This window comes from Morchella sextelata (genome assembly GCF_020137385.1).
Source record: "Morchella sextelata strain SCLS chromosome Unknown scls_9, whole genome shotgun sequence".
NCBI classification, from domain to species: domain Eukaryota; kingdom Fungi; phylum Ascomycota; class Pezizomycetes; order Pezizales; family Morchellaceae; genus Morchella; species Morchella sextelata.
Window position 1 is genome coordinate 685,752 of NW_025408624.1, and position 19,617 is coordinate 705,368.

At 44.3% G+C, this 19,617-nt stretch overlaps 7 protein-coding genes across 7 annotated transcripts; 4 read left to right on the forward strand and 3 right to left on the reverse strand.

Moving 5' to 3' along the window:
* Positions 1–487: 487 nt before the first annotated feature.
* On the reverse strand, positions 488–2,378 carry H6S33_012863 (uncharacterized protein; the record flags this gene model as incomplete). The annotated part of the gene is made up of 6 exons (XM_044844209.1): positions 488–1,105; positions 1,166–1,375; positions 1,431–1,695; positions 1,754–1,932; positions 1,989–2,088; positions 2,137–2,378. The coding sequence occupies 6 exons, from the start codon at positions 2,376–2,378 to the stop codon at positions 488–490; spliced, it is 1,614 nt and encodes a 537-aa protein (XP_044694572.1).
* Positions 2,379–2,861: 483 nt separating this feature from the next.
* Positions 2,862–3,642, reverse strand: H6S33_012864 (uncharacterized protein; the record flags this gene model as incomplete). The annotated part of the gene is made up of 2 exons (XM_044844210.1): positions 2,862–2,930; positions 2,989–3,642. 2 exons carry the CDS (start codon positions 3,640–3,642, stop codon positions 2,862–2,864), a joined length of 723 nt encoding a protein of 240 aa, XP_044694573.1.
* A 599-nt stretch (positions 3,643–4,241) lies between these two features.
* On the forward strand, positions 4,242–6,640 carry H6S33_012865 (uncharacterized protein; the record flags this gene model as incomplete). Its single annotated transcript, XM_044844211.1, has 7 exons — positions 4,242–4,445; positions 4,526–4,848; positions 4,909–5,073; positions 5,142–5,541; positions 5,621–5,757; positions 5,808–6,282; positions 6,341–6,640. 7 exons carry the CDS (start codon positions 4,242–4,244, stop codon positions 6,638–6,640), a joined length of 2,004 nt encoding a protein of 667 aa, XP_044694574.1.
* A 322-nt stretch (positions 6,641–6,962) lies between these two features.
* H6S33_012866 (uncharacterized protein) lies at positions 6,963–8,737 on the forward strand (the record flags this gene model as incomplete). The annotated part of the gene is made up of 8 exons (XM_044844212.1): positions 6,963–7,158; positions 7,299–7,417; positions 7,479–7,501; positions 7,573–7,721; positions 7,778–7,802; positions 7,872–8,465; positions 8,522–8,631; positions 8,691–8,737. 8 exons carry the CDS (start codon positions 6,963–6,965, stop codon positions 8,735–8,737), a joined length of 1,263 nt encoding a protein of 420 aa, XP_044694575.1.
* Positions 8,738–10,286: 1,549 nt separating this feature from the next.
* H6S33_012867 (uncharacterized protein) lies at positions 10,287–11,180 on the forward strand (the record flags this gene model as incomplete). The annotated part of the gene is made up of 5 exons (XM_044844213.1): positions 10,287–10,330; positions 10,475–10,520; positions 10,627–10,656; positions 10,769–10,952; positions 11,041–11,180. 5 exons carry the CDS (start codon positions 10,287–10,289, stop codon positions 11,178–11,180), a joined length of 444 nt encoding a protein of 147 aa, XP_044694576.1.
* Positions 11,181–12,584: 1,404 nt separating this feature from the next.
* Positions 12,585–16,660, reverse strand: H6S33_012868 (uncharacterized protein; the record flags this gene model as incomplete). The annotated part of the gene is made up of 5 exons (XM_044844214.1): positions 12,585–12,765; positions 12,832–14,060; positions 14,136–15,918; positions 15,968–16,079; positions 16,135–16,660. The coding sequence occupies 5 exons, from the start codon at positions 16,658–16,660 to the stop codon at positions 12,585–12,587; spliced, it is 3,831 nt and encodes a 1,276-aa protein (XP_044694577.1).
* Positions 16,661–17,384: 724 nt separating this feature from the next.
* Positions 17,385–18,894, forward strand: H6S33_012869 (uncharacterized protein; the record flags this gene model as incomplete). Its single annotated transcript, XM_044844216.1, has 4 exons — positions 17,385–17,501; positions 17,572–17,666; positions 17,732–18,243; positions 18,305–18,894. The coding sequence occupies 4 exons, from the start codon at positions 17,385–17,387 to the stop codon at positions 18,892–18,894; spliced, it is 1,314 nt and encodes a 437-aa protein (XP_044694578.1).
* Between the last annotated feature and the right edge of the window lie 723 nt (positions 18,895–19,617).

The following is a 19,617-nucleotide window of genomic DNA, read 5'->3' on the forward strand; positions in this document are numbered from 1 at the left end:
GCTAAACGATATTCGCCCCAAAGTTTAACATTCAGTATTCCCAGCCAAGCTGTACTCCTAGTCATCAAGTCCGGACTGCCATTTCAATTTTTGCGGTATTATTCATCTTATGTGTAGACCGCTATGGGCCCCATAAACTACATGTATAGTATATTTATATATGTCCATACATAATGTATGTACACACAACAGTTAATACAATGCCACGTCCAGACCAAGTGCACGAGCAACATGGGATTTGCGCCACTCTAGATTTTGAATACGAGAACAATTCGTTATAAGACATGTAGGAGGCGTCCGAGACCATCAAAAGAAAGAAATGGATAGCATATATGCTACCTAAAAGTAAAAGTAAAAGGGGGGAGAAACACCGCCCGTAAGTACGTATAACTGTGTCTGTCACTGACCACGCAAGAAAGGCGTCCAATAACCAATCCCAGAAGCACCAATAAATCAGTGAGGGGGGCTACGATAGAATCATACAGGCTTATATAACGCCCGGTCTTCCAGCAGTTTCGGCCCCGCCACCTACGAATTGGTTTAATAAATCTAGTACGTTCGTCCTAGGACCAGCCTGTCCCTCCTCCGCGGCCTCCATCATAGCTGTGGTGACATTTGTCGACATAAAACTCTCTCCCAAATTACTTCTATACCTCTGTTTTCTATTATGCCCTGGGTTGATCGGAGATTCCTCCTCTTCGTCCTCTTCCCTCAAAGATTCCGCCGATCGGGGATGGAACATTGGTTGTCTCATATTCCTTGAGAAACCCCCATAAGCTGGCTGGTGTTGTGGATCTAAGAGTGATGATTGCATCATTGATGCGCCCATTCTCCCTGGGCTGTCTCGATGCATAGATTTTCCCATTCCTGGACCAGAGGTATCCTGGCGTCGGTTTTGGGGATGCTGGTTATATGTCGATTTACTCATATCAGCGGCCATAATCGGCGATGTCATATAAGGTCGTAAAGATCCCTGATGCTGCCGTTTTCCGTGACCTGTTTTTATTTGAGTCCCGTGGTACTGATCCATGAATCCTAAATACGAAGAAAGCATCTTATTGTCTTTCGAAGAAAAGTATTCCTCTCGAAGATCCTCCACGTTATGCTATTGGTTCTTCTGGTCAGCATATCCTACCAATTTTATTATTTAAAAGAAACTACTTACCCCGGGCTTTTGGAAGTTGAAGACTGCAAAACTGCACACATAACCAATACCATCAACGTGGACAGTGAACTCTCGGAAAAAATCGATGATCCGGTCACTGCACTTTGGCAAAGACCACCAAAGAATGAATGGTGTGAAGAAGACACTCAGGATTTCGTTGATAAATATTGAAACTTTCATGTCATATAGTGTCATAAAGTCCCGTTTAACCTAATCTTCATTTAGTCAGGTTATTTAGTTAGGATCGATTCCTTGAAATATTTACTTCATCAGATCGCAATTTCTCCTTCCAATGGTCAGGCATGTAATGTGTGTGCTGGATAACATTGCGGAGGGACCATTCCGGATCATATATAGTATTCTCTTCTGGAAGCATACCTCTAGTGACAGCTACGATTGTTGTAAGAATGGCCATATAAGTGAGAGCAGTCATTCCCGATGTTATCTCAAACCCTTGTATTAGATCGCTATCTAGCAACGAAGCAATAGCTAGAACTCCTAGCAAGGACCCAGCTATAAAGGAAATAAATCTAGATTTACTTTAGCATTAAACAGAAAGAAATTACTGGCAGTATTCTAGGCGATTACCGTGCAATTTGGGCGGTCTTTTCCTTCGGGAACTGGTCGACATAGGCCTCCGCCGCGGGATAGCTCATATATAGTCTCATGTGGAAAAGATGATGCAATTCGTTAAATTCTCGAAACTTCCATTCTGCCAAAGGTGTGTACTGCCTGTGACCAATTCTCGCTGGTGTTTTAATAAAATCCTATGTTTCAAAGTAAATTCATTGATCTTTGGAGAATATGAGAGTTCAACACTCACATGAACGTTCCGGAGTAGGAAAACCAAGAGGAAATAGGTCGCAATGAATGGAGCGGTAATAATGTTCATCCAGCCTGCAAACATAAACCGTCTCTTTAGACTAGATGACGTTAGTTCAAATATATTAATTGCCCACATATTCACTTACGCATCACTCAATATCCTCCTATGACCCTCTTTCAAGAACATACTATTCAGCTGACCCTGTTCATTAAACACATAGTCAAGAATAGTTAAACTCAGGTTCCATTCCAAAGTCTTCGTCAACATAGAGCCCCTGCTTCTCAGAAAAGGAATCGGAATAGTGAGGTCCAAAATCTCCTTGTTGAAGAGTGCTATGAGATAGTTTTCTTTTCTCATCAATCTATTGGCAATATCATGGGCGTCCATTCTTTGTTTAGACTGGTTGGTGTAATGACGGCGGCGGACTGTTTCAGATGTTGTAGGGTTATCATCCCGCAGTATCATCAAACGAGCAACTACTTCCTGCCAAGAAACTGTCTGCATGTCCTGATCAGGTATTTCGAGCAAGTAGGTGTAAAAGTTATGAATATCCCAGAGGCGTCGCATATCCAAGAAAAAATGGACCGCTTTGATTGCCCAGTAAAAGGATATTATCCACAAAAAAAAAGTTGCTGTGCCCGACATTCTTTTATATGTAAGCCAAATCCCTCTATGGAAAGACACTAGCAAAAAAGCTGTGATTCTTACCGACTCATACAGTGTTGTACAATCACATCCCCAAATTTGTCTTTTTTGCGTATCAACTGATAGTCGATACACAAACTGAGAAACGTCGAAAACGCGACAACAAAAGCCAACGTCCTGTATTTTATCATAAGCTGGTGTCCCATCGTTTAGTAGATGCAGTACTCACAGCAAATTTAGGAATCGGTTGAGGGCGATGCTATAAATCCCCTTCCCTAAGAAGTAATCATAAACCTATAGTACCATTAGCAATAGCCACCAACTACATATAGTTAATAGATACACAACTCACATCGTTAAGAAAGTTGTCTAAGTTCTCAACATTGGCCCACTTCCACAGGGCCCGTTCTTTGGGATCTATTAGACCTAGTCTAGCCTGCCTTCTGACCTCTTTAGCTTCAGCTTCCTGCTCGTCGCCTTGGACGTGCATTTGCGCTGTTGCAGCAGCCCACTGCTGCTCCTGTTTATTTCGCTTTCTCGTGGCCTCTGTAGCTGGTCCTGGCCCACCTCCACCGAGATCGCCTTGGTTCAATCCAGCAGCTCCGCTTGGTCTGCTGCCTCCGCCAGCTCCTAAGCCCCCAGCCTCAAAAAGTAAAGAGGCAGGGACATCGTCATCATCATCGGCATCTTCCTCCCTAAATCTTTGTGAGGCATAGCGGTTCCCTCGTGGTCGGGACATAGAGGCGAAGAAAGGACGTTGAGTTGAGTGCGCTAGAAATGACGATGAGGCCGGTGCCGGTGGTTGATGTCTTAATTCAAAAGTACTCTCATCATCATCCATACCTTCCTCATATTCTTCGGGTCCACCTTGACTATGTAGCATTCCAGCTCGGGCCTCCATGTCGTCTAGATCTGAATCTGAATTATTGGCACCGTTTTCTCGCAGGGTTTCGTATATAGATTGCGAGTTCTTGTTGAAGATTTGTGAGAGAAGTTTACTCGTCATCGCGTCTAACGTAAGACTCTGTAAGTGAATGGAGCTCTGGCGTTCGATATTGGATAAAGCTATGGAAGCTATTGGGAGAAACAAAAAGCGGGGAAAACTATGCTCGTCTTAAAATATAGAGCTAAGAAAATCCAGTGGTGGGGGATGAGGTGGAAAAGAAGAATGTTATTGGTGATGGGTGGGTTGATGGCGAGGGAGGAGTGACCGTTGATATTCTTTGGCCAGTGTGATGAAGGTCACTGGGTTTGAGAGCTTTATTTTCCTGTCAATCCACGTTCTGATAAGACATGGGGCTTCCTGCTGTGATGATTCTATGCAACCTTGTACCCTGCGAATAAATGAGGTCTCATGCACAATCTGTAAATCCTGTGGCTGTTCTCAGCCTCTGAAAGGGCTTAAGGTCACACGTCACAATACCCCCCCCCCCCCCTGGTCGAGTCTACTACTTACAATAGTAGACAGGGGATAGCAATCATCCATCCCTCTATCGATAACTGATAACGACATTGATAGTGATCGGCCGGGTAACATATTCAATTCAAAGCTCTATTCACTTCGAACATGGAGTTACTTGTCCACCAAGCAACAAACCCCTAATTATGGATTCGCTTTCGCAGCAAAGGCTGTCATCAGTCCTCTCTGCGTCTTACTCTGACTCTGAAATCAGAAATGCACTACAAGTATTGGACGCACGCTTCACTGACAATTCCCCCGATTCACGACGGCAGCTCCGGGTGGACATTCAGGCAGAGGTCATCCGAAGCAATGCTCATATTATTGAGGAGTTCGCTAAGATAGCTGAGGTAGCACAAATGCTTTTATTTTATTGTGTATTTTATCTTCCCTAATACAGAATAGTCACTGAGTCATATGTTGTGCGTAGCAATTAAAACATATAGGGACTACATTGAGCACAATGAACGCCGTAGTATCCTCGCTGCGAACCAATGTTGCGGCAGCTTCTTCGGAAACGGCACCAATACTTGATGAAGCCTCTGAACTATTGTCTCAGAAAAAAGATGTGGAAACTAAAGAGGCACTACTGTCTGCATTCACGGCACACTTCGTAGTCTCTGAGGAAGATGTGCTGGTATTAACTAGTTCAGCTGAGACTCTAGACGACCGATTCTTCCGAATCTTGAGTAGGGTAAAGAGAATACATAGTGACTGTGAAGTTCTACTAGCAAGTGAAAATCAAAGGGCTGGGTGTGTTAATTAAGACATTTGCCTTAGGGTTAGAGGTATATGTGCTAACCATGAAGATAGTATGGAAATCATGGATTTGATGACCAAACACCTGCACGATGCTTTCCAGAAATTATATAGGTGGATTCAAAGGGAGTTAAAGCATCTGTCACTTGAGAGTCCTCAGATAAATTCGGGTATCAGGAGAGCTTTGCGAGTTCTGGCTGAAAGACCCACCCTTTTTCAGTATTGCTCCGCATTATTTTGCACCACTGTAGCAGAGCATTGTTCTGACATGTTGGTGATCATTGTAGAGATTGTTTAGATTTTTTCGCAGAAGCTCGACAAAAGATCCTTCTTGATTCATTTTATACGGCATTAACTGGTGCCCCCCAAGGCACACCGGGTATCGACTCTTCCACCAAACCAATAGAGCTCTACGCCCATGATCCTTTAAGATACATCGGTGATATGCTAGCTTGGCTGCACTCTTCTGCTGTTGGTGAACAGGAGGCCCTAGAAGTTTTATTCATTTCTCAAGAAGGTGAAGGCCAAAACAGCATTTTAGGGGGGATTGAGGAAGGGTTAAAAAGCGAACCTTGGGTTGGTGACTATAGAGATGATGCTTTGGAAGCTCTCGGAGGCTGGGATGCTAGGAAGGGCTTGATGATGTTGGTAGACAAAGGCTTAGAAACAGTGTGCAAACCATTGAAGGTAAGAACTAGCAATGTCAAATATTTTATCTTCATCCTTATACGACCGTACTAACGAAAATTCTCTTAACTTCGAACAGTCTAGAATTGAGCAGGTCGTCGCCAGTCATGAAGACAGTACCCTAGCATATCGTATATCAAACCTCATAAATTATTATCGCCTCACGTTTGAAAAGTTACTTGGTGAAGACTCATCCCTCCTAGAAACGATTAAAAGGTAAATCCTAGCACAGGCAATAAACATAATCTTAAATTAACACATTACAGCGTCGAGCAATCCGCTCTCCGTCAATTTCACAGCACCTTGCAGGCCCATGTCCGGGCTGTGCAGTCTGACCTCCCACAAGCGCCGCCAGACCTCTCACCTCCTGATTTTCTTCTGGAAGGTCTCAAAGAACTCAAAGATCTGATGGTTTCATATGAAGCTTCCTTAGCGCCAACCCAAGAACGCGAAGAGGAGTTTTCAAAGATATTGGAGGAGGCGTTTGATCCGTACATAGAAGGCTGTCGTTCTCTTCGAAAGGATCTGGACGAGTTGCAGAGCAATATCTTCGGCTTAAACTGCATGTTGGCGGCCAAGTCGACTTTAGATCAATTTTTATTCACAGCTAAAAGAGTCAGTATGCTAGATGACGAGATTAAGACATATATCAAGGCACTTGTGGAGTATGAGCACAATTTCTTTGTTCATACTTCCGGGTTGAATCCTTTGCTTGTTGCGTTAGATGATTGGAATCCGACGGTACCTAACAATAGAATCCCTTCTCTCAGTGATGTTTATATCTAATCCTTCACGGCAGAAAACGCCCTTGACTCAACTTCCACCATTCTCTCTGTTGTCCTTAGCGCAAGTCTCACAGACTCTTGACAAGTTCCTCCAGTCAGCATTGATGGATGTACAGGCAGAGCTCAGGAGATTAAACTCTCCAAAGGTTGTTGGAGAAATCTCGCACGAAGCAGCTGAAAGATTCGTAGAAGATTTCCGTAGGGTAGAAGAAGCTGTAGTTAACGCTTTAGCGAACGAGATGGAAGAAGGTATGGATGGGGCTAGGAATGTGTGGCCAAGAACGGTAGATGAAGTTCGGGTCCTATTGACTTGATAATGATCTTTTTCGGTTAGGAATTGGTTGATTGGTAACGTAAAATAAATATGCACCTTGAAAAATAGTGGGTCACATCACAATTGAGTTAACAGCATCACAACCAGAGTGGGTCGCATCATAGATAATCACCCGCTTAATACCTACTCCACTTCGGCACGATCCGAATGCCGAGGCTGGGTAACCCGTTATCGGCAAGTGCCATCCGACGCCCGAGGTCAACACTCGATCTTTCATGAATCATGACTTGAGACTTATATAAGCTGCAGTAAACCCATCTTGGAGCTTCGATATTATTATCTAAAACCAAAATTTATTGAGAATGCGCCAGTTTTTACGTCCTGTTGCCTCGCTGGCGAAATCCACAATCACGCCGGTTGCTCGCCGTCGTGCCCACTCCACAGCATTCGACTGGGAGGATCCCCTCCTACTCAGAGAGCAATTGAGTGAAGACGAAATTGCTCTTGCTGAGAGCGCGCGCTCCTACTGCCAAGAACAGTTATTACCCAGAGTACTCCGTAAGCTATTACCACCAGCCTAGTGAGTGGGATTTCTGCGTGCCTGATGACTTTATTTGTGTACCGGTGTTTGGAACGAGACGACATTGTAGTACATGGAAAAATATTAGTCCGGGAGGCTGATCTAGGATATATATTAGAGGCATACAGAGATGAGCATTATGACAAGGAGATCCTGAAGGAAATGGGGGAGCTAGGGTTGTTGGGTGCTACAATTCAGGGTTATGGATGTGCCGGCGTAAGCAATGTTGCTTCTGGGGTATGTGGAAGAGCCTTGAGATTAATAACCATCATATGGCTAATATCATTGTATGAAATAGTTGATCACCCGCGAAGTTGAGAGGTGAATAGCCATCCCCTGACATGTTTGCAAAAGTTGTAGAAGTCCATGCTAACTACTCTAATTGATATAAGAGTCGATAGCGGATACCGCAGTGGAATGAGTGTCCAGAGTTCCCTCGTCATGGGTGGTATTGAAGAGTTTGGCACCGAGGAACAGAAACAGCGCTTTCTTCCGGGAATGGCAAAAGGAAAGGTCATTGGTTGTTTCGGCCTCACAGAACGTATGCCTTCATCCCTAGCCACTTACAAGATATTCAGTGGACTTATATTTCAATAGCAAATCACGGATCTGACCCTGGATCGTAAGATTTATTTCCCACTCGCATTCGAGTATACTTAAGAAGGACGGTTTGTTAAGATAATGTTCTTAGGATGGAAACCGTTGCACGCCGTCACCCCACAAAGAAGGGAGTTTACCTCCTATCGGGTTCAAAGACCTGGATCACTAACTCCCCAATCTCTGATGTGCTCATGGTTTGGGCTAAACTCGATGGGAAGATTCGAGGTTTTCTAGTCGAAAGGGCGACTGCCGCTCCTGGCACGATTTCTACTCCTGCCATCAAAAACAAGAATGGTCTCCGTGCTTCTATCACTGGCATGATCATGCTCGATGGTGTAGAGGTTCCCGAGGAAAACATGTTCCCTGACATTGAAGGTCTTAGGGGACCATTCAGCTGTTTGAACAATGCTAGGTATGGAATTGCATGGGGAACAATAGGCGCACTGGAAGACTGCCTTATGAGAGCAAGAACCTATGCTCTTGAAAGAAAGCAGTTTAAGGGCAACCCTCTAGCAAAGTATCAGCTTGTTCAAAAGAAGTTGGCAAATGCATCAACCGATGCTGCATTTGGATTGGCAGCTGCTTTACAGGTCGGAAGATTGAAAGATAGAGGTCTAGTTGCACCGGAAATGATTTCGATGATAAAAAGACAAAACTGTGACAGAGCTTTAGTCAACGCTAGAGAGTTAGTATCTATCGAGTCTAAGGCCAGTTTTTTAGTGAGGCTAACGGCATCTTTAGCTTGCAAGAAATATTTGGCGGGAATGCTGTGTCTGACGAATATGGAATCGGCAGGCATGTCGCTAACCTGTTTGTCACGCAAACCTATGAGGGTCAGAGTGATATCCATTGTAAGTTATACGGAACAGTTATAGAAACAAAGAAATAAAGAGCTAATGGAAGAAACAAGGTTTGATTCTCGGTAGAGCAATTACTGGAGTTCAAGCATTCTGTTAGTTCCCGACCGCGAAGTACACTTCAGAGCAGTCCACTGGATGGAAGGCTGCGTAAGGGTAGATGCAGAAGGGTAAACATCTGCAGACCAATACATGTACTTATTTGGTGAGACAAGAATATGTAATTCTGAAAAGATAATGGAATCTTTATGTATTCTTAGACCAGAACCATAGAATTGTATTTGATGTGATATATAGCGAAACCCCACCCCTATGGCCATCACTCTCACTTTTTAGTCCAAGGGCCTACCAGGGGTTAGGGTTGAATATGTGCCCGATGAGGCCATTCCTACTATTTATTACTTTATCGGGCATGGTAGGCCCTTTGGATAAAAAAGTGTCTTTATGATAAAGATGATTATATATATATAATATGTATTGAATAATACCAGTGACCACCTGAGGGCAGTTGATCTTGGGATGATCTATTTTAATAAATACTTGGCTCGTGATTTAAACTTGTAAATCTGACCTTTGGGGCGCTTTATATATAATTATATATTACTACATGTACTAATAAACTACTAGTTTTTCAGAGTAAAGTTTCAGATCTGTTGATACATATATTGATAGCTACATACATAGGTCTAGAGCTATTTAGCATTTGGCGGGTATCCTCTAACTTCGTGTGGATCTTCAAGTACAACATCAAGATCGGTGATTATAGGAAACTTCTAGGTCTATATATAGTATATAACAGCTGTCGATTGAAGACTGAAAATGTTTCGGTTGGGGTTTACCTACAGTGATTGGTATACTCTACTTAGTATTGGCAGAATGAATGCATATTAGAATTGTTGGGATCGGGACTACTACTGCATTATGATTTTTAGAAGTACCTACAAGTAGGTACATGTACGTATGCACCTATTCAAAATACCCATATTTAACACGTTTGTTTCATTGTCAATACAAAACAGATGATGGGCAACGGTGGTGGGGTAATTGCAGAGTGTTGCAAGCTGCAGTGACAAGGGGCATTTGTTCCAAAGCGGAAATAAAGGATACTGTAGGTACTCTAGGCTCGTACTGACATTAAAAACGGTAACCGTACCCCCTGATTATTCTTAACCAATATCTGAGTGCACCGATACACGATGTGGGTGGCCTTGTCCAATACTGTGCCATCTCAGAGACTCGATAATCCTCTCGCTGGTGTGGCGCTCCCCTCCTTCTAATCCGAGCTTAGTCACAGGCAACCTATCAGATCCCTGTCAATTTCTGTGGCCGTCCCCCCTCTTCTTTCTTCGCCCCCCAGCGGTACCGCCCCGCTACAAAACTCACCTCTTAGCCCAGCCCTTCCCATCCCTCCACCCACCACTGACTCAAACCACCACTTCGCTCTTCTCCCTTTTTTCATCCATCACAGCATCAACACAAGGTATGTGTCTATTTTTCTTTCCCGTCCCCGACTCCTACATCTTGCTATCGCTTCTACTGTCACTCCGCTAGTTACTTTGACCGCCAAATATATTACTGTGCTGACCCCGCCCTGTTGGCCCAATAACAGTGTTTTAAACCTTTTCACCCTACTACCTACAGATACAGAAATGGCTCTCAAGAGAATTAACAAGGAGTTGACTGATCTCGGAAGGTATGAACTCTTTTCCCTTTTAGTGACCTGCTATCTCTCCGCCTTGACCCTCGACAGCCGATATGCTGTCGTGTGAGCAAGGGGGGGGCAGGCGGTTAGCTGAACCTACCAGCTGGTGAGCATAGCTAACTATCTGCTCTATAGAGATCCACCCTCATCCTGTAGTGCTGGTCCCATCGGGGAGGATTTGGTACGTTTTTCCCAGTCTTTATTAGGGGGCTTTGTCCGGCTCAGCCGCAAGACCCGGCGGAAGATACCTTGTTATTTGGAACTTTTGCTGACCATAATGAAAATAGTTCCACTGGCAAGCAACCATCATGGGTCCTGTAAGTTTGTTCTTACTCCGGATATCCGAATCTATGGGCTCTTCCTAAGAGTGCTTGTCGGGTATACATTCATGATATGACGGCCATTTACTGACTGCTATTGATAAACTAGTCGGAAAGTCCCTACACAGGAGGCGTGTTCTTCTTGAGCATCGCTTTCCCTACCGATTATCCTTTCAAACCTCCCAAGGTGAACTTTACCACACGCATCTACCACCCTAATATCAACGCGAACGGCAGCATTTGCTTGGACATCCTGAGGGACCAGTGGTCGCCAGCTCTCACCATATCGAAAGGTTTGTTCACTTAGCTTCAGTCAGCCTGGCTGCTTCTTTTCTCTCTCTTGATCTGCGCTATCTACATGAGGCTGATGTGTTTGCTTAGTCTTGCTTTCCATTTGCTCCATGCTTACGGACCCCAACCCCGATGACCCGCTCGTTCCAGAAATCGCCCATGTCTACAAGACCGACCGAGACAGGTACGAGGCCACAGCAAAGGAATGGACCAGGAAATATGCAATCTAGGCGGTTTGGTGATCTCATGGCGGTTTGTTAAGATAAATCAACTGTTTTTTTCTTCTTCTTAGGAATAGGATGGGGAAATTGGGCGGCTTGGGAGGGGCATTGTCTTTGTAACGAAACACGATAACGAAATTCAATGCCAGGTTCGGTGTCGCGGTTTGGGGCTGGGGAGGTTTAAGGTGACAAACAGTTTTCGAATTGGGTAACTGGCGTGTAGGCAATTTTTTTCTTTTAACTATCAAGTCCTCTTTGGCTGTCTCTCTTTTTAGCTATCTTAACTTGATACCGTGATTTATTCGAGTTAATTTGAATTCTTTCCATTACATCGAACGTTCCAAAAAGTGTGCCTGTATGTCTATTACTCGCTGTAGAAACTACAGCCGATAGTGGAAAAGTGGACAATATTGGCTAGTTGCACCAGTGGGGAATTCACTTGTGGGGCGAAGATCAGCGCCACAAGATGCATGACATGTTGCCAGCATAGAGTACGACGACTCAGAAGATGCAAGTTCCTGGTCTAATAAACCCAACGCATACATAACCATTTCAAAGTGGTGTTGTAGGCAGAGTACACATGTCACTGCGCCTTCTCTTTTTTCTCTCTGTCGCGTGCCCCCTGCGTCACCGGGTAGCACTCGGTATTTCGGGACAAGCGAGCCTCCACATTTAGTAACCGTATCCTAAGACGCGCTGAGAACATGGGGAAATCAAGCCAAAGGGGTAAATAAACTCGGGGTCCCAGTGTGTAACTGCATTTGGAGTAGTATATAGAGTGTGCTTTCGAGAAACTACATCATACATCATATCGGACTTTACCTCAGAGCCGTGGGGTTAAATTAAACCCTTTACGTCAACTCTGCTTACCCAAGGATTACATCCTCCTTAGCTAACTTACAGCACCAATACGTCAAGTAATAATTTTGTGGTACATACAGTGGTTGTCTGTATCTTGGGTGGTCACGATTTTTTTCAATCTTTAGTGACATCAGATTTAGATTTTTCACTCAATCGAGCCCAAGTGCACACCATTGACTAATTCAACGATCATACAAGTACTTAGACTTTACGATAACTATGGTATCAAAGATGTGCACGGAAAGTTTCATATAGAAATCGTATCGTAGGCATAACCAAAACGACACATGAGTGTACGAATAAGCAACGACAAAGAGCAATGAGGAAAAGATAAACATGAAAGCCAAGTAATAAAAACGCTAAACCATTGACGCCGTCCCTCTCTCGAATGTGCTCTATAATATTACAATTTTTTTAGTTGGAATATAAGCACTTGCAGTAATAATACCGTTACAACCCTGCCCAACCCAACCCCAATCCCCTAAACAAAAACCCGTTTTTTATTCAAAAAAAAAAAATCGTACTCATTATTTCCTTCGTCATCCATTAAGTTTAATCCTTCCGACCTGACTTTGCTGCAGAGTACTGGCAGAATTTGTCGGCGATGGAGATTACTTCATAAACACCCTCCTGGGAGGCAAACATGCTGTAACTAAAGCTGTTTGTGGTTTGTGAATGGCTCTCCAAAATCTTAGGTTTCGATCCCTTTTTAGCGATTTCACTTCGTGTATAACTGTCACAAGCAACGTTAATAATATGCATCAAAAAAAAAAAATTGTGGCCAGGGTCAAAAACTTACGTGAAAGTAAATGGTGGTGTGCCAAAAAAGTTGAAGCTAATCTCCGTCTGGTCACCCTCCGCAATACCCTTGACAACGATATTTCCTCCACTGATTCTAACACTCGGAACCTCATGGACCACGCTCGTTAGCCCAACACTGACTTTACAGTCACTGGCTGAATCTTGCAACCCTGTGACTGTGAAGTTGCCCGGTTTCTCTGCAACACGGATGAACTGCGATGGTTGGTTATGAGCACTCATCGGGACACCGTTCCACTCGTATTCAACAGCAAACGGAGGAACACCGGCGAGAGTGAATGCAATACGGTCACCAACGCAGTAGTCTTTGCGTTGTGTGTCATGAGGGGTAATTGTTGGCATGTCGGCAACTGCGACCATGACATGAGGGGCATCGGTCGGCGTCTTCCGGACACAACCACGGGAATCCTTGACTTTGAGGACACTAACAGCGTGGCTACCAAGAGTCAGGGCGTGGTTAGGAATGCGGAAATTGAAGACATTGGTTTCGACATGAGGGACGTTGATTATGTCGCTTTTACCAGTGCTGAAATGTTTGACATTGATGGTCAAGGAAAAGGGTGCAATGCCGTGAAGCTGGATTGGAATAATGTCGTCACCAGCACCAGCATCCAAGCAGTACTTGTAGACTTTGCTCGGATTAGCAAAACTTGTAGTCGGCCTCGAGTGTACGGTTTGTTCAAGCGTAAACGGATTCTTGAGCAAACTCTCCCTTGGATTATCGTAAAGCCCATCCGCAAGACTCTTGAACTTGTATTGGTAAAGACCAGCACGGCTCGTTTCCAACCGCACAGTCGCCACACCAAGACCAGCACGAAGTTGTTGTGGGCTATGCTCCAAAGAGCGCTTGGAGTCAGAAGAGCCATCCGGTTTGAACACAATGTCATAATCAACCATGAATGGTGGACTTCCTGTGAACGCAAGTTCAACAGAATCCTCGTCTCCTTCACAAACGTCTTTTCTAACGAAGCCTCCATCCTTTCTGGTAGTTGATACGGACTCTGCTAGGCGGAGTTTAGGTCTGTCGATCCAAGAAATTTTAAATGTGCTATCTGCCCCAGCAACAGATCCAGGACATCCATTATCACGAACATCTTCTAGGTAATAAGTGCCTGCGTCGTTCACAGTCAAGTAGGAATTTGTTCCTGTGAACTTAAATGTCTTGGCTGGTTCGTCTCTATCAGCATTACGAATTCTAACAGTCCATGGCTATTATCACAGTAAGATCAGTACGGTTCGCAAAACAAAAAGGAAGTATTTGGGGTGTTTAAAAGGGTGGCATACGCTTTCACCAGTCAGCCTTATTGGGATATCCACAGGTTTGCCTTCTAGCGCCCTGACATGCATTTTCCCTTCAACTGGGGCAAACTGAGCCTTTGGCCTCTGCCACCTAACATTTACTTTTGCCTCCGATTCCAAGTAGATTTTACATCCGCTATTATCTTCGACGGTTGTCAAGGCGAGCGCATATTCTCCACCCTGTGTTAAAGGTGGAGTCTTGATGGTATGTATACTTGTGGTAATGTTTTTATCGGACATCCTATGGCGTTTTCCATTGTGGATAAGGTCGTAGTGTAAATTCAACGGGGGCGTTCCTTGCATCTTAACCTGGAACTCTACAGGCTCTTCAATGCAGACGTTCTTCCGAGGCGCTGCATCGATGAAGCTGGCACCGGCAAGCGGCTTGACAGTTTGCTCGACACGGTTGATTTTAGAATCAAGTTTGACATTGGCATAGTTCTTATCGCGAAGACTGAAAAACTCATACGCATAGTGACCAGCGTCCTCCGGAGTGAAGCGGACTTGGTGCCTTGTGCGATCAATTGTAAGAGTTTTAACAACTGGAGCGCCGCCGTCTTTGATGAGTCTATAGGAAAGCTCAAATGTTGGTGACCCAACAAGAGTAAGATCGATTGTAAGGCCAATCGACGAGCCTGTACATTTGTCCAAAATCTCATCAGACTCCATAGTCATGCTTGGTTCAGGTGGCGTAATCACGAGACATGAAGAAGGCTCCATAACCTCACCGGGGCAAAACTTGCTGGAAAAGGATTTCAATGAGTACAGCCCAGGCTCCTTGATGGACACAGCTTGAGTTAGGCCCTTCATGCTATAATCCTTGAATACAGCATCTGGCGAGTGTTCCGATGCTGATTGAAGCTTGTTGTGAGGCGTAAACGCAAATCGGACTGAATAAGGAGCGTCATCGCGGACAGATACAAGCTGTAGGGGAAGTTCGCTAGAAACGCCCTTTGGCAGGTCGATGGGTGTCTGAGGATCACACCCGAGGAAACGAATACGTGGTCTATCATGGACCATAAGTCTATGGGAAAGACTGCTTTTCTTTGGGACAACATAGTCCCCGTCCTCGAAGAGAGCATTGTAGTCGACTGTATTTCCACATCCATCCACAACCTTGTCAATTGAATAGCCCCAATCGCCCGCGGAAGCTAGAGATTCATTGAGGGGCACAATGATTTCCCGGCGTTGTGCCCATGTCAGGGTTCCGTCGCCTTGCTGAGCAAGTGTGCCGTCACTATTAAACCCAGCAAGCAGGGGTGATTCAAAGCCTTCAGGGTGAATGCTCTGGACTGAAAACACCGTCGGCTTACCCTTGATCTCACGGCTGTAGGTAATTTGGAGCGGGGCAAGGCCTTGAACCTCCATAGCAATATCTGACATGTCCCCTTTGCACTTATCTCTCTTCTGTGAACCAGATATTTTGAGGTTCGCTTTCGGGCATGACACGACGAGCGCTTCAGATCGGTAAATGCGCACTTCAAGTTGAGATACATCAGTAACTCTAGTGAGGCGGTAAAGGCCAGGTTGCTTGACGGTGTAAGGTAGGTTGCGAAGTTGCGGTTCGTCTTCCTTAGGAGCCTTTTTCAAAAGCTTTTTAAGCTCTTTATGGTTGATACTAATCATCTCAGCACTGCCGGATTCCAAATCGATTCTCTGGAGCTCAATATTGATAGGCTGAGTCCCATTGATTCTAATCGGCAGGGTGACGAATGGCGATGTATCACCAATACAAAAGCAAGTAGACTCCGGGTTGATTTGCGCAGCCCTGAAATATTATAAGCACAGACTTCAAAACGATTTTCATAGTGACATACCCTTCCGGTAAAAGGTACACAGTGTATTTGCCTTGAATATGCGAATTGTTATTCACAATATCATACCACTTGACGCTTCGTTCGGTAATCGATAGTTCTCGGTCGTAAATAACTAAAGTAGAATAAATTAGTATATTCACCCATAGACTACCACGGATCATACATACGTTTCCAGAAAGCTCCAAAAAATGCCGTAATAGGTAGCTGGTACTTTAAACTGATAAAAATATCCATGACTGAAAATGTAGCAATCGCACAAAGTGTAAACATCGTGTTGAAGTTAATCCACGGGATCCGGAGGATTGGTAAGAACCCAAAAAAACAGCCATCCAGAACCAGCCATTTTACACAAAACCATAATTCTGATATCGAGTCGCCATCTGCAGCGTACAATCTGGCTATATCATAAAATTTCCATGCTTGTAGAAGAACAAATACGGCCACTGCATAAAGTCTTTGGGTGGGTGCATCAATGACATCTTCTGGGATAAGTGGCGGAGGATCTGAGGTTTGAACGATTGAAGGAGAAGGATCGGTGGGTTTGGGATTCGTTGTAGGAGCTTTTGGTGCGAATAGAGGCTGTTTAACGGATCCTACCCTCGCGGGAGAGTTACCACGCCTCTGGCGCAATGGAGGCGCTGCCACTGGGGTCTCTGGAAATGCAGAGTTGAGTCTGGGGGTTCCGGTACTCATGGTGAGCAATCAAACCATCTGAGGGCTAGATACCGGGATAGATATTTAGGGCGTGGTTGAATGAACTACTGAAGCCTGTAAAATATCTGAAGCAACAGTTGTTGTTGTTGTCTTCACAAGCGCACTTAGGGGTTTTATTTTCCTTGAAAAAAACACGCGTGGGACTAGCCGGGTAACGAGCGTGTTTGTCTAAGAAACGAGGCAGGGTAACTAAATGCACTTTACTGCAGATTCTTTGTTTAACAATCCTTGTCGCGCAGGGTTTAACTTTCCTTAGCTCAATACCTTATATTTAATAGAAGTTCTTATCTGTTAGTGCTCTCGTGTAAACCGGCAGTTTTCTTTTTACGTCTGGCGACTGGAAGTTAAATACACGGTGGCCACATTATGCGGATCTGATAAAGTACTAGCGCATTGTACCTAGAGTATTTACTAGGATATCAAGATCATAAAAAATTCACAAGCTGTGTTGTCGATACATGTATGTAACCAAAAGTGCGTGTCCTGCTTGCAATTAATCTTACGGCTCTAGCCTGATATATTCTAAGCAGCAATGTTAAATAATGCCGTCTTGACGCCTCCGCATTCCGCAACAGATAAACGAAGGCTTGAGGACTTGGCACGGGATTTGGGTTAATCTGTTGGAAGCGAAACCATAACTGACGTGTCTCCCACCTTCACCATTTTCGCGTCAGACCTTCTTCTTGAGGCACGATAACTCAACATGTCTGAGTCTTCTACAAAAAAGCAGCGCACGCAATCACCATTTGCCCCAGCGGTCAACGAATTACACAACTTCAAGCGCACATGGCCCAACTGGTGCACCGTGGAGTCTGAACCGGTTCGATTGTTGATTCTCTCCCAAATGAATCCTTACTCTATGTAGTTACTAAATTCATGGCCCTTAATAGGTTATTTGGACTCAGCTGTTGCGAGATGTCGGTGCGCGGAATACTGAAGTTGTAGAAGTTTATACTATTGATGAAGAGGGCTTCGCAGTTGTAACGTAAGCTTGGCTATCAAAACTCATAAGTATATGTACAATAAACCTTAAGCTGACTTCATGATAAGGCCTGCTCATGGTATCATATTCTGCATGGTTTTCAACACAAAGTACGATCCATCGGAGCAAGAAGTTGTCTGTCCCGAGGGACTTTGGTTCGCAAATCAAGTCGAAGACAATGCTTGTGGGACCTATGCGATCATGAATATAATCATGAACTCTCCCGACGTTGAGCTGTCTACGGAACTTACCAATTTTAAAGAATACAGTAAGGCTCTTACTCCGCCACACAAAGGCCTTGCCGTAGCCAGCTTTGAATTCCTAAAGAGTGCGCACAATTCGTTCGGGCGTAGAACCGAGATGGATGACCTGGATTTGAACCAGGCCGACGCCTATAAAGCCTCGAGGCGGGGTAGGTCTAAGTCTGAAAAGAGGAAGAAAGGCAAAAAGAATGCCGATGAAGACGACGAAGATGGAGAGATTGACGAGGATAACATGGCGTATCATTACATCGCTTATGTCCACGTCGACGGTGCGATTTGGGAGCTCGATGGCTTGAAAAGACAGCCTGTAAAATTCGGTAAGTCACTTTTCCCGGTGATCATTTCCTATATGCTCTGAGTAACAATATCATTATTTAGAAACCTGCGAACACAAAGATTGGCTCAAGGCTATAGGCCCCAGACTTCATGAGCGTATCGCATTATATCCCAAGACTCTTGAGCGTTTCACCTGCCTGGCACTCGTTCCTGAGCGCCTCCCTATTTACCGCAAAGAACTTGTTTTCAATGCAAAGATTCTGGGTGCTATCGAAGCACGACTCCAAGAGGTTAACCCTGAATGGCACAGCTTCGTTACCAAAGATTCACACGAGGGCATCTACACCGAAGCTCTGACCGAATCTGTGGAAGAATCTGCCGAGGTCCTCAAGATCAAGTCTCTCACCAGTAGTGAGACTCTCATTGAGTACTATAATAAATTTTGTATTGAACAGAGGGACATTAAGCACAAGATCTCCGAAGCCGAAAAGGAAGCGTATGAGAATTCTGTCACAACTGAGAGAACCAGACACGACTACGAGCCTTTCATACGTGAAATGTCAAGGATTTTGGCAAGGAATAAGCAAGCAAGGGACATTCTCGAGCCGGACTGGGCAGAAAAGGCCACGAAGAGGAAGAAGAGGGGTGTTGCGAATAGATCCGCGCGCGGTCGACCTAGGAGCAAAAACTAAAGTGGTTTACACATTAAAATCATTGTCTCCCTATTCTTTCGATAACTACATGTACTCTCAACAAGCCTTCTTTCTTTCTTTCTACAATCCATTCTGTTACTGTTGCTTATTTGGAACTGTCGGTTTCTTCTGGGGTTTAGGGGTTTCTATTGGGAGTTTTTCTGGCGCTGTCAATTTTGTTCTAAATAAATATACTATCTCATTAATTTACGTCATACAAACGATCTTGAATAACTACCTCATCAGTGATAAATCACAAGGCTTCTGAAGTGGGAGCTGTTAGTATCCAGTAACTTCGTATACGGGGACTTAGCGACTCTCGAGCACATGAATTCAATCGATAACTTATATATATATTGTCTAGTTAAATACCTAGTAGCTATAGGGGCTCGTTGTGCGTTACCACTCGGGCATGAATTTACCTCGAATGAAACCATCAACTTATCTTAGGCTTCATTTAAAGAACCCTACTTCTACCGCTAAGAGTCTCGCATCCCCACAAAAAACAGAGAACAGCTGGGTTTGACTTTCCCAGAATGACAATTGAGGGCCGGGCGGCCTAGGTACATAAGTAACTTTAGCTCTCTAAGAAAGCTAAGGGTTTACTAATTTTTGAATATAACATTATTTTGTAATGTAGAGTATTGAGAGATAGAAATACTCAATTGCATTATGTGCCTGGTTGATCAATTAATGCTCAACTACATTTCGTATTGTTGACGA